Here is a 13,109-nt window from a genome sequence, read left to right as displayed (position 1 = left end):
TTTTGTCTATTCTATTCCAAGTTGTCAAGTTATCTCCGCTCAGACATTCTGTTTTAACTCTAACTTTATCAATTTAAAGTAGCAAGACATAACTGAAATACATTGTGTTTCTCATTCACTTCAGGTTTAGAAGATTAAAATAAACACCAGTACATGTAAATATATTCTTGTGCAAAGATGTACAGCTGCGAACCCTTGCGCAGCTACTCAAGGTTGTTCAAGACTGTGTTCAGACAATCTAATTTAACATTGTAGTCATTTTCAATCACTGATGAGAACGTTAGCTGAATATCTAATATCTAAAGACTAAGTCTGCAGCAGTGCTAGCATCTCTGTAGGCGTTGAGCTAAATGCTAATGCAGCATGCTAAAACATTTAGCACAAAACATAAAATACAAATGATCAGAATGTCATTAGTGTTGCAGGTATTTGGTCCTAAACCAAAGTACTGGCCAAGGTGACGGAACAATGTCAAAGGGTTTCACCACATCTGCTTTAATGAAAACCTTGACACTGTAACTGTGATTATAAAGGTGTGTCCATGATATTCAGGGATGTATGTTGTGTGCTACCTGTGCAATGCGGTGGTGCTGCAGGTTGATGACTCTGGACATGGCCATCTGCATGCTGCCAAACACCGCCACCACCTCCAACTTCTTATCGTCAAATGATGGAGCACCAAAGTTCTAAAAAATAGGAGATGAGAGCATTCTAGTTTTAGATCTCTCAGTTCAAACTAACTGAATCAAAGAAAAGGGGATTTCCTGACTTACTCACGATGCTACTTCTTTCACAACACTCACATTATCCTCCTTGGTGCCTCCCCAGAAGTTGATACCGCCTGCGTAGCTTGAGATATTGAGCACAGCTAAGCCCTGCAGACTTGGCAGAGACATGGGAACACCGTCACACTGAAGAGAGAGGGGAAGTTAGAAAGGGTGGGAAACACAGGAGATTAGAGGGTAACAGCTGATTGCACTTTGTTTCCCAAAACATTCACCTTTCATCACTTTGTGTGTGTGTGTGTGTGTGTGTGTGTGTGTGTGTGTGTGTGTCTGACCTCCAGCTGAACTCTCTGCTCCAGGTTCTTGTACGTCTTCTGGACCAGCTCTTTAGTCCCCAGCACTCCGTACCACATCATGTTCTTGGTGCGACTGCTGTGAGAAGGAGACAGGAGGAAGAAAGTTGTTGGTGACAGAAAAAAGCCGTTCCCTATTCACGTTGTCCTAAATGTTACTAAACACAGAGACAAAGGACTCTCCCACATAGCGTGACAATCATACAGGTTTATGATATGGTCACCAGTTCTACCACCAAATATAATTTATCGTCTGAGAAATTATGTTTTGGCGGACATCTCTACATACTAGAATACACATAAGCCGCCGTTGCCTTGGAGCAGAAGTCAGAGACAACACCGCGTCTTAATTGTCAAGTGAAAAATTTAATTTAGGTTTAAAAAAAAAAACCCTATCATTGCAGTTTTCACTTATTCCTACAATTTCAATACAAAAAAAGCCCCTAAACATCTCAACTTTCATCACAAAATCAGGCGTTTCAGGCCACAACAATCACTAAAAATGCCTGCAAAATTCTGGAGGGACTGAACCACAGCAACTGAAGTGAAAGTAGCAGCAGCAGAAGTCAGTAATAATAAGCAGAGGTAGTTAAATAATACTGGTAATAACCGTAATAGCAGCAACAGAAGTATTGGCAGTAGCAGGAGTAAATATTTAAATAGTTCAATAGTGGCAAGGCTTAAATAATACTAGCAATGAGTATTAACAATATGTACAACGTGGGGGTGCCGTAACAGCATGATCCATTGTTTAAAGAGGTGGTATTATGCTCATTTTCAGGTTCAAAATCTTAATTAGGGGTTGTACCAGAACAGGTTTACATACATTGCTGCAGCTCCTCTTTTCACCCTATGTGTTGTTCGCTCCGCTCTTGAGCTACAGAGTGATGCAACTTACTTGTACAAAATCTTTGTTGGGAGTTGCACATGCGCAGTTCCCAGGTAAGCACTACTAGCCAATCAGAAGCAGAGAAGGGCGGGTCGTAAGAAACAAGGTAGTGTGATCCAAATCAAAGCCGCTTCAGACTGAGACCGTAACCTAGCAGATGGTATAAGTTGCTCTCAAGTCCACAACCACACAACATCATTGTTCCACATCTTACCATCAAGACTAAACGTTGAACTGTTGCCGGTGTTCTGACGATCTATGCTGCCTTGCTGAAAAATGCTACCAAAGCGCAAATCGATAGACTCAACTCTACTCGGCCCTGCTCCGTTTTCCATTGCAGACAGTATCCAGAGATAGTACGTAGCTTGTCGTCATAGCGACGCCACACACAACTGCTGCGACATAATGTTGAATGCGACACACACACCAGCGATCCACACAGCTTTCTCTTTTTTAAGTTAAAACGTTTCAACATTACTCAGAATATAAAGACAGATAAGCGGTATGAAAACCTTCCAGCTGTGTTTTCCTCTGCCGTTGTTGAGAGCAGAGGGCTCTGTGAGCAGGCGGCTGGCCAGCCTCAATATTCAAGCACATTTTTGTTCCGCCATCACTTCTCGTAAAACTGTCAATATTCGAAATCTACACAGCTGATTTCACCTCAATACTTCTCAGAAGTGGATTTAGTGATGAAATTCCATACGAAAACTGTAAAACTTTCTGTTGCTTGCCTCTGTCTGGTGCACGTAATGATGATGCACTGAATAGTGAATATTCTCTCTGACCAGTCAGCAGTCTGTCGTGTTTTCACGTTACATTTTAGTATCCCTCAGCTCTCTTGGAACCTCGATGGAGGTGATACGAAAAAAAGTACCTGGAAGCAGGTGCAACATTTCTACAATGTAAACCAAACGAAGGCAAGTCGAGCCAAAGGGCCTCCGCTTAGACTGGCTTGGTTTGAAGGCGTGCCTGACCCGCTAGCCACTTGGCAAGCTTTATGATGCGTTTTCATTGTGACGTCACAAGTAAAGGAAGTGAAACGGCTGGACTACAAACGAGCCGTTTTCAAGCGGTTCAGAGCAGAGCTTTCTGTGGGAGATGGGAACTCCCTTTGGGCTTTTTCACTTTGCAAACCTGTTATATGCACAAAAAAGAGATATAACTCAGTAAAGGAGAGGGAAAAAGCCAAAAAGCACAATACCACCTCTTTAAGTGGCTTTAACAGTTGTGCATAATGTGAGATATGTGCAGTATTGTATGAGTGTATGACTTCCAACAAAGGAAAGTTAAAAGTATTTGCTAAATATATGTATGATACGTCACACATTAAATCAATGCTGGGTGCTGTTCGGGTGAAGAAATTGAAAAAAACATTTTTATCAGATGTGACACTTCAATTAGTTGTTGGCAAAGAGAGTTGCTGAGGTACATAATTTAATCAAATGCTCTGTGAACAGATAATTAGTTTTCTGTGTGCGTTTGTGTTCATACCTGCATTTCTTTGGGTGCTCGTCTCTCTTGTTGTTGAACTCGAGGGAAATCTTGGCGTCCAGGCCGATGCCGAAGTAGTTGTTCATCACACACTTCTCTGAACATTGCCTACGAATACAGAAAAAGCGTTGATTGTTTATTAAAGGTTCAGTGTGTAATATTTCTGAGGATTTTTGACAGAAATGCAATACAATATCCATAACTTTGTTTTCAGTTGTGTATAAAGACCTTACATAATGAACCATTGTGTTTTTATTACCTTAGAATGAGCCTTTTTTATCTACCTAAACGCTGAGATCTATGGAGGTCGCAGTATTGTGTCGTCATGTTTCTACAATAGCCGACCGTACAAACAGCGCTACAGAGCGCGTTTCGTCATCACAGTGTTCTTTTTCTGCTTGTAAAATTCCGGCAGTGTAGACGCTTGTCACTACATTAATTGCGTCCGTATAAGAAGAGGAAATTATGATAATAATAATAATAATTATTACATTGGGACAAATGAACGAGCACACTTGTTATTTAGCACGAGAGCCAACAGCCTCTGGAGCTCTGGCTTCATGGTGTACATGAAGCCAGGGGAGTCGGGAGAGATGCAGACATCTGACGGCAAAAAAATCACGGACATAATCGGTGTGGATTTTCCTAGATGGAAGGCTTTGATGTGGGACAGATGTTTTCAAAGCGGAGCTGAAGTTGTCTGTTTTCTGCTTCTAGGTAATTAAGTTAGTCAGACTTTAGCGATGCAAATGAAAGCTGTTGTTTGATAGCTTTAGCTAGAAGCTGGCCATAATCACTGACAGACGTGGCGTGTTTCTCCTGTCCACTTCTGTAAAATATGTAGTTGGATTAATTTCATGTACCCATGTTGTGCTACAGCGCTGTGGTTTGGCTTTTCCGGTTACGTTAGCGAGACAATCAGCTGATCAGTAATTGGCAATGAAATGTTCAGCCAGCTAAACTTTTACTGCTCTGGTAGAAAACACATGTAGTTGGATGTATTTCGCTGTGCTTTGGCTTGTGGTGTAAAATATATAGTCTGATTAATTTCATGTGGTTACTCTCTCTCTCCAGCGCTCCAGGGGTGCAATTTGCAACTCTCACCACTGGATGCCACTAAAACTTACACACTGAACCTTTAAAATGCGGCGACATGCTCACACACAAGCACATTATTTAGCCACGGCTGGTATGTAGCAGATGAGAGCGCACAAAGACTTACACAGACTCCTCGCTGTAGGCGACAGTGTTGAGGCTCTCTGGTTTCTCAAGGACAATGGGGGAGGTGGGGCTTAAGCTTCCTTGGCCTGGACAGAGGAACAATTCAAAAATGTCCAATAGTAATGATCAAAGTTTCCTTGTAAAATTGGAATTATCAGTTGATCTTTAGACAATGTAACACCAAAGTTGCAGGTTATTCTTCATGTAATGAGTCGTCCTCAAACTTTTCTGACTCAACGCAATAGTAAGACTTTTTAAAAATCTGATGTAGCTTTTCCAAAACGTATAAACAGCATTTCAGAGTATGTCCCTTCCCCTTGCAACCCTGCTGAGTTTAGACTAAAGGGACACTTACGCGGCTCAGCATCCTTCAGGTCCTCGCTGTTTTCTCTTTTGATGGAGGACGAGGATGACATCCTCTGGACCTGCGTGTGTCGGTTCTGCTCGTCCACCACTGAAATGACGACATTGCAACACACTCACGTTTGCACGTCAAGGCATGGCTGTGTCAAAAAGATACCTAAAGAAGAACATAATTTCTAGCTGTAATTCGAGAGGCCTTCTTCTTACCTTTCTCGGCCTGCTCGATGATCTGCCTCAGGGCTTTCTTCAGGCTGTTGGCCCTGAGCATCAGCTGCTCCTTGGACCGGTACGTTTTACCCTCTGAACCCGACTCGCCGCCACTTTCGCTGGGGCTGGAGCCGCCACTCTCCTGGCTGGGCACCGAACCAGCTGGCACCACCTGCATGTGGCAGGGAAAGAAAAGCAAACACACCCTCTTGCTGTTATAATACATCTGTAAAATGATATCTGCACCATCCTCGCATGTTCCTGTTCAGTGACCTTTTTGTTTAATCCCTGATGTTATCCAACTCCCATATGAGACTTCTTGAATTCTGAGAGCAGCATTAGCATATTATCACAATAACAGCAGAATTAAACCAGAAAATGGCTCCTCATTCATACATTTTTACAATTCATGCTCTGTGGAGCGTCACAGTGGCGCAACATCTTTCGTCTCCCTCTCGTTTCTGACAAAAGGGAGGCAGCGGCTCATTTACATGCAGAACTGAGGAATGTCCATATTTTATTTGTCAATTATGGAATCATGCTTGATACAAGGCTAAAATTTTTATTGAGCAAAAGGTTGAAAACATACTGACATTTTTGAGGGCTATTTCTCCTATAGCACCGATATCAATCTGCCAATATGATGACAAACTGTTCAAAACATTGAAATTTCTGACATTGTTAGAGGAGGTGCAACTACAAGCAAAAAGCTAAGATAAGAAAAATGTCACAGATTTACATGTCAAAAATCATTTTTGCCTCCTTTCCCAACTTGTTACTCATCTTGTCACCCCTCAGGTTTATCCCATGACCACAGCTCAGTTCAACAGTAAATATAGATTAAGTGTTCTGGCAGATATCCATAAAGTGTCAAATCAGTGCAACTTTACATCATTTTATTGGCTGGTGTCCTTAAACAAGCAGGATTTGTGTTGTTAGTCACACTTTTTGCCACTTTTTCCAAATCTCATTTTGGTGTTGCTTGATATTTAGAACTTGTAATCAGGCTGTAAGACTACGCACTGCTTGCTATGACTATTTCATATCGATTATAACTGGCAGTGTTATTACCTGGGCCTCTGCTTCCTCACTTAAGGCCTTGACGAGGGAATCGAGCTTCTCGTTCAGCAATGCACACTGGGAGGAGAGAGAGAGAGACACACACAGAGAGACGGTGAGAAGGGGATGTTTATAGTTTAGTTTTATATGGCTCTTTTGCTCACTTCAAAATCATATGAGAGGAGTGTAAATTGGGAGATACGGTACAAATCAATGTTGGGCAGAAATGCAGCTGCAGCAACACCCGACAACAGCGTGAAATCAATACCTATACAGCGCATAGAGATCTTTTATTTGCAGAAACAATAGGCAAATTTCCCTCCGGGCAACAATAAAGCTTTATTTTCACTTTATTTGGAAAAAGACGGATAAGCGGGATGGAGCTCAAAGCGCTCTGACAAGAAGCTGGTGAAGGCTGGAGACGCCTCTGCTGGGTGAAAAGATTTTCTCTTTGTTTGGAAACAAATGTCTCATAAAAACCTTTTTTTTTTTTGGTGGCAAACCACTCTTGCTCTCAGCATGAGTTTATTTCACCTGCTGGTGACAGACAGCTACTGTTGATTATTTAAGGGACAAGGCCTTTGCCGTTGTCAATATTTTAAGGGCACAAAGACCAAATGCCAGGGCAGCAAAGCCATAATATTTTTATTCAATTTTTTTCTAATTTGTTAATGCTTGTCAATAATCATAACCATTCACCAGGAACGCTGGCTGTCAGTCACAGGGGGTGGTGACAGAAGGTCAGTCTATATAATGACTGGAGGTAGGGGAAGAAATTGATTCATATATTCATCAAGATGCGGACGGACGATTCTGAATCAATTCACAAATGTCAAAAATCGATTTGTTCCCCCTTAATGTTAATTCGGTGTTTCCTCTATATGCATTTGTGCGCCGCTGCTGAATCATGACCGCCGCTACTAAAATTTCCCACGATCATTACGCGCTACAAATGTTTTCACTTGCACGGACAACATTCAATGCTTGGCTCGCTTCTTGTCCTCGTTCTATACAGACCATCTACGTGACAGGTGGTGTTATAAGAACAGCGTAACTCCTGCGTAGCGATTATTTGATTGTTCCGAGCGGCAGAAAGTGACGGTGGCCGCGAGCGGAGGAAAATATTCTGGCAGTAAATGTACGGTGTCGGTTACGGTGTGTCTGCTTCTTAAGACCAAGAAAAGTTTGTCTGTTGTTTTCCCACCTGCTGGAAAAGTGAAGCCTGTTGGCGCTAGCAAACACCACCCCTCCCCTTCAGACTGCGCAGCTGAGCAGGGAAGCTTATACAGTGTCCTAGGCTGCGTCTTCTGGCTGCTGTGTAACTGAACATTAGCTCCATTTATAGAAAGTAACTGGTAGCTGTATTTTATTACTGCCTACTAGTCCAATGTTGAGAACATCAGTTACAAACAGACTAAACTGGCGTAGCCTGCAGCTCTGTCCTGTACAGACTGATTCAATTATATGAGTGTGAGAAAGTGGTTGTTAGGAAAAGAAAGGACGGAGGTGACTGTGGAGGAGCTGAGGTTAGTAAAGCTAATTAGTGATGCAAACTAGTCCTTCTAAGCTAATGAGGAGACGTTTCTGTTTGGATTTTAATGTGCAAATATGCAAATGCACCTCAGAAGGGAGGAGGTTTCTCATGTTGCCCATTTTTTATATTAACGTCTACAGATAAATGTCAAAGGCTGTAAAATGAAGACACAAAAGGCAAACATGAACAGTTGTATCTATAATGATTCTGAGATCATATTAACAGGGTTTTCCTGCCGTTAAGGCTTAGGGGTGCCGTAAATGTAAAATCACTGTGGAGCATCAGAACCAACCAAATTACTTTCTCCAGATCTAAAGGTTGCAGTTCCTCCAGTAGACTGATCTTTGGTGAGTGCTCTAGCTTTTCCAACTATTTGTTCAGAGATATGGTGAAAATAATGGCCCAATATTATGTGAAAAAACATTTGACTAACACCAAAAAATTAAGCTCACATTCAATTATATGAACACACTGAAGTTTTAAGCTATTCTAATGTGCATCGCATGCTCATGGACACAAGAGCGATGTTGCTGAGACATGTTTTTGTGTTGTTTTATATTGAGACCAAAAAATTTTATATTGAGACAAAAATTTGGCTTCACCTCCACTGCTACAACTCCATCCTAGGGGAAAATGCAATTTATAACGCAATGGAAACCGGAAAGGATGGTGACCACGGTGGAGCTGAGGTTAGTAAAGCAAATTATGGATGCAAACTACTTTCAGCTAATGAAGAGATGTTTCTTTTAAATTTTAATGTGCAAAAAAAATGCTTGGTAACCAGCGTTTGGTTCCCGTTTGAACCGCGTTTTTTAAGTTCAATTAAGTTCAGTTAGCTATATTAGATTTACAGCGTTCGCTAGCTAGCTAACTATATTAGTCTTAAAGGCGTTGACAGCCCCCCGTAACCCTTCACCCTTACAGGGGTGTGTGCCTAAACCTAAGTCAGTGATTGTATGCATGTTGACCGGTGAACCCAACAGCTGTTAGCAGATCAGGTTCACCTTCTTTGTGTTGCTGCAGTATCCACATGTTTATGTCATGTGACGTAGGCCATGTGATGCGCTATTGTAGGATACACTCAGTCATATTTGGAGGTTTGTCAAAACAATGTTGTCGTTTAGGTTGGAGGACAGTTGCCCAATAATGATGTCACACTAAAGTGATATTCATGTCTTTTATATTAATTTGAACGGCCAGGATAACTTATATCCAATAGTTTTCTATAATTTGGGAACAGCAAGCAGACTTCAGATACCAGCACATTGTTTGTCAAAGCAGCCACAGCAGCTTGAGACAACGTCTGGATGAGAGAGAGATGCGACCCACGACCAGTTCATCACAGTTTATAACGCGGCGCAGTGAGAAGATAAGTGTAGCCTATATAATGCGCGTCTGTCTGTTTGTCAGAGACTCCAGTCTGCAGTGTAGTTCAGACACAACTGCAGAGGAACAATAGGCTTTATGATCAAAGAAAGTTTTCATATCACGTTGACTCTTCTGTCCATAAACACAGGCCTTAATGGCCTAACTGAAATTCCTGCCCTGATGTGACATATACGTGGCTACATACAATATGTACAACACTAAATCTCATGTACTAGTAAGTGTATATGGTTAATTTGATGAGGTCTATGATGTTTCACATTATGTACCGTAAGTCAGTGAGATGTAATGACGGCTGAGTTACCTGACCTGAAAATAACACTATATGACATGTAGTCGCTCTGCCATGAGCCTTTATATAAACAGAGTGAAAACTGAGCAAAAAAAAAAAAGGGTTTCAAAGGAGTTTTTTTTATTTCTTTTTTATGAAACGGCAGCATTTTAGCCAGAGGAGTGACTTTAACCTACTTTTTCAACTCTGTTACAAAACACATCCACACCTCTTTAACACTTATGTTCAGCCCTTCAGCTTCAATTGCTCTTTAAACTGGATTGTTATAATGCATCAAATAATAGAATAGATAGAAAATATGGACAACCAGAGGGAATGAAGAACCTTCAACACAACTATTTCTATTATACACACACATCAGCACTGCCCACTAGTTTCTGTTATACAAGCTCTTGCATAACACATTCAAAACACACACAAAACCATTTACCTTCTTGGCCATCGCATCTGCCTCCTCCTTGTTCTCTGTGGCTCTCTCGTACGCCTTCCCCACCTCCGCCACAAAATCATTCACCGTCCCACACAGAAACCTGGCGTGGAGGTGGAGGAGAGTGTGCACAATGAGGGAAGAGAGGGAAAGGAGAGGAGAGAGAGGGAGGATGAGGGTTAATGTGATTAATTATGATAATGTAACAAATTAGCAGGTGAACACGTTTCAGATTTGGTGATTCACGCGCGCACACGCTCCCGTTTCATCGCCGCCCACCTGCCTATCAGCTACGTTGCCTCCGCACAGTCACTATTTACTCACAGCTGTTACATTGCTGCTGTATGACTCAGCAGGGAGGTTTCTCCAAACTCACACTTTTTTTTAGCAAATATTGAACCCTGCAAAATTTATTTTGCTGTCCCGTTTCATCCTCGTGTACAGCTCAGTGGGTTTTATTTCCAAATGAGATATCTGGAAATTACAGATGTATGATAGAAAACTGACCTAACAAATTTATGGCAGTTTTTGTTGGAAAAGTGTGACTGCACAACGCAAGGCCATTTAGTTTGAACTGTTTCAAGATTTCCACTGCCCCATAGCACTTTAAAAGGCTGCCGTTCTTAATCTAACATCTAATTAATTATGAAGATTCCAGATGAAACTGCAACCCAGCTCCCTTGTTAGGGGAAGGGCCGGCTTTGATGTCTGCCATGAAGTGCTGCGCATGTTTCATCAGTCAGTGGAGGCAAATATTTTCTACGCTGTGATTTGCTGGGGAGGCAACGTGACATACAGAGACACTCGGCGGACGGACAAGCTGGTTAATAAGGCCGGCTCAGTGCTCAGCCTGGACATATCCGACAACCCCTTCACCACATCCTCGTGAAGCCAAAAAAGCAGCAGCAGCAGCGGACGCTTCATCTCACTTCGCTGCAGGACTGAGAGGTCCAGGAGATCTTTGGTCCCCACAGCCATCAGACCTCTGTCCTCTCTCTCTTTACCTACCCATCCTCCCCCACGGGTCTGTGCAATACTCTTTCAAGGCTGTTTTATTGGCACTTTTATTCGTCATCTTATTTGTTTATTTATTGTTTTTTTTTTAACTCATTGCTACTGTCTGTTTTTTTCTTTTGATCTATGCTTGTATGCTGCCAGTCTGAGCTAATGTATAGCTGAATTTCACACGGGGGATTAACAGTGTCTGCCTGTCTGTCTGTCTTGTTTGTGTCTTTTTTTAATTACATTTTTGTGCAATAATATTAACTTGAATGGCAAAGCAGTGTTATTATTAAACTATTCCCCCTGTATGAGCTCTTTCTGTTGGAGCACCGTTCTACTCACTTGTGTCAGTAACAGATCACTGTTAATGGTTAAAAGGGAACCATTTGAGTCTGACAGCAGTCTTACTTAATGTCACTGCAGTGACTTTGCTGGCAAAAACAACATAGTTCATACAGTAAACTGGATAACAACAAGTCATATCCCTTAATACCAAGAAAAGCCACAAAACAGCCTGAATCTGGATGCTATTTTCACATGAACTCCGTCCACACCAATGTTTTCTTTCTTCTTTTTAAAGATACTACTAAACTACTAACAAATTACACTAAATTCATAAGAAAGTATGCTAAGAGAAAGTGTCTCACTGAACTTGCTGATCGAGATGACGTCCCAAGGGGACATTATGATTTCGTTTGTTATTTCGAGTGTTTCTCTTGACCTTTGGCCGATCGAAACCTGTTAAAATTCCACCGTGTGAATTCAAAAAGGAAGAAAAAGGAAAAGACAGATTTTCTTTGTCCGACAACACTGGTGTTGTGTTTCGTACTGTGAGTGTGTCCTGAAGTCCCAGAGGCATTTAAAATGTGCTGCAGGTCTCCACTACAGTCAGCAGCAACACAGAGCGTTGGAGAAAAGTGCTCTGTAATGGCCGCTCGACTTTTCCCAAAGGAAGACTACTAATATACTAATGCACTGAGGATGACCCCTAAATACTGATTCATCTGTCTCTTTCACTGACAACCCAGCAGCCCTTACTGTCCTCTTCGTGTGTGTGTGTCTCCTTAGGGAGCAGACCAATGCAAAAAATCAATAAACACTGACCAACAGCTCACGCTCCCCATTTTAATCACTTCTCTCTCCCTCTCTCTCTCGCTCTCTCTCTCATCATCGCTCTTCTCATTTTCCCCTCCTGCCATCTTTATTCTCATCTTCCCTGCCTTCCTATCCTTGACCTGCTCTCTCCTCCTCTCGTCTACTTTTCTCTCCTGCCCCTGTTCTCGAAGGCATTCGTGGCACGTACTTGGCAGAGGAAATGACGTCACTGTGCTTGTCCGAGTCCAGGATCTTGGCGAGGTGGGAGGCCACGGAGTCAGCATACTGAGTGATGTGGGTCTGAGAGAGAGACAGAGAGAAAGAGAGAGAGATGGGTTTGTTTCCGGGGCCATTTTAGTTGAAAGGGTCTAGTATAACCTCACGTAGGAATTATTCTTTGTTCAAGTTGCACTTGAAATTTCCTTTAATGGCACAACAGTCGTCCGCTGGAAATCACTGACCTTTAATGAGATTTAAATGCAGTTTACCGTTTGATAATTGGTTTTAATCAAAACATATTGTTTGTTACAAAAAACATGGTTAGTACTGAGCTGCATTTTGCCGTCACAACTGGAAACCAGATGTTATGTTGGTACTGATAAACACGGCATACTTTGTCAATTATGTAACCTAAAATTGAAAATAAAACACCCTTTGAATCTTTATATCAGCATTTCCCAACTTTTTTACCTATGACCCTTCAAAAGGAAGCACATATCACATATTTTAGTGAGATTAATTTTTTCTTCTCAGATTGTTTGATCAGAGCAATAACGCATTATTTTATTCAGCAGAAAGGTACTTTGTCTTCTCTCTATACTGTAAATCATCTTGAAACTCCTCAGGTTTAGGGTTCTGAAGCTCCACGATGGGATTTCCTAAGCGAGAATTAATAATCAAATGAGTCTCTGAGATACTATTCAATTCTTAGGTTATTTAGAAATGTGTTGCCTTGGTAGATAGACTTCATGTTGTGATTGTATGGTTTCTTTCCTGTTTATGAGCAAAAAAACAAAGCTGATTGCTTTGGGTTCCAGCTACCAGGTTAAATTGATTATCAGCGCA

The 13,109-nt window shown here is 41.7% G+C and overlaps 1 protein-coding gene across 1 annotated transcript in view; it reads right to left on the bottom strand.

The window, feature by feature from the left end:
* The window catches only part of si:dkey-172j4.3 (diacylglycerol kinase eta), an 84,421-nt gene that overhangs the window by 11,826 nt on the left and 59,486 nt on the right, over positions 1-13,109 (bottom strand). Inside the window, exons 15-24 of the mRNA XM_038731544.1 lie at positions 12,253-12,344; positions 9,951-10,050; positions 6,321-6,386; positions 5,250-5,421; positions 5,035-5,133; positions 4,681-4,765; positions 3,459-3,566; positions 1,061-1,157; positions 804-911; positions 573-686 (exon numbers count right to left, since the gene is read on the bottom strand). Of these exons, the coding sequence (XP_038587472.1) occupies positions 573-686; positions 804-911; positions 1,061-1,157; positions 3,459-3,566; positions 4,681-4,765; positions 5,035-5,133; positions 5,250-5,421; positions 6,321-6,386; positions 9,951-10,050; positions 12,253-12,344 (1,041 nt within the window). The remainder of the gene's footprint in view (positions 1-572; positions 687-803; positions 912-1,060; positions 1,158-3,458; positions 3,567-4,680; positions 4,766-5,034; positions 5,134-5,249; positions 5,422-6,320; positions 6,387-9,950; positions 10,051-12,252; positions 12,345-13,109) is intronic.

The sequence above is a fragment of the Micropterus salmoides genome, unplaced genomic scaffold (genome assembly GCF_014851395.1).
Source record: "Micropterus salmoides isolate LMB-PRFRI ecotype aquatic unplaced genomic scaffold, ASM1485139v1 Ms_hic_scaffold_2, whole genome shotgun sequence".
Lineage (NCBI taxonomy): Eukaryota > Metazoa > Chordata > Actinopteri > Centrarchiformes > Centrarchidae > Micropterus > Micropterus salmoides.
The sequence above is the reverse complement of the archived record's forward strand: the minus strand, read 5'-3'. Positions and strand labels throughout refer to the sequence as shown.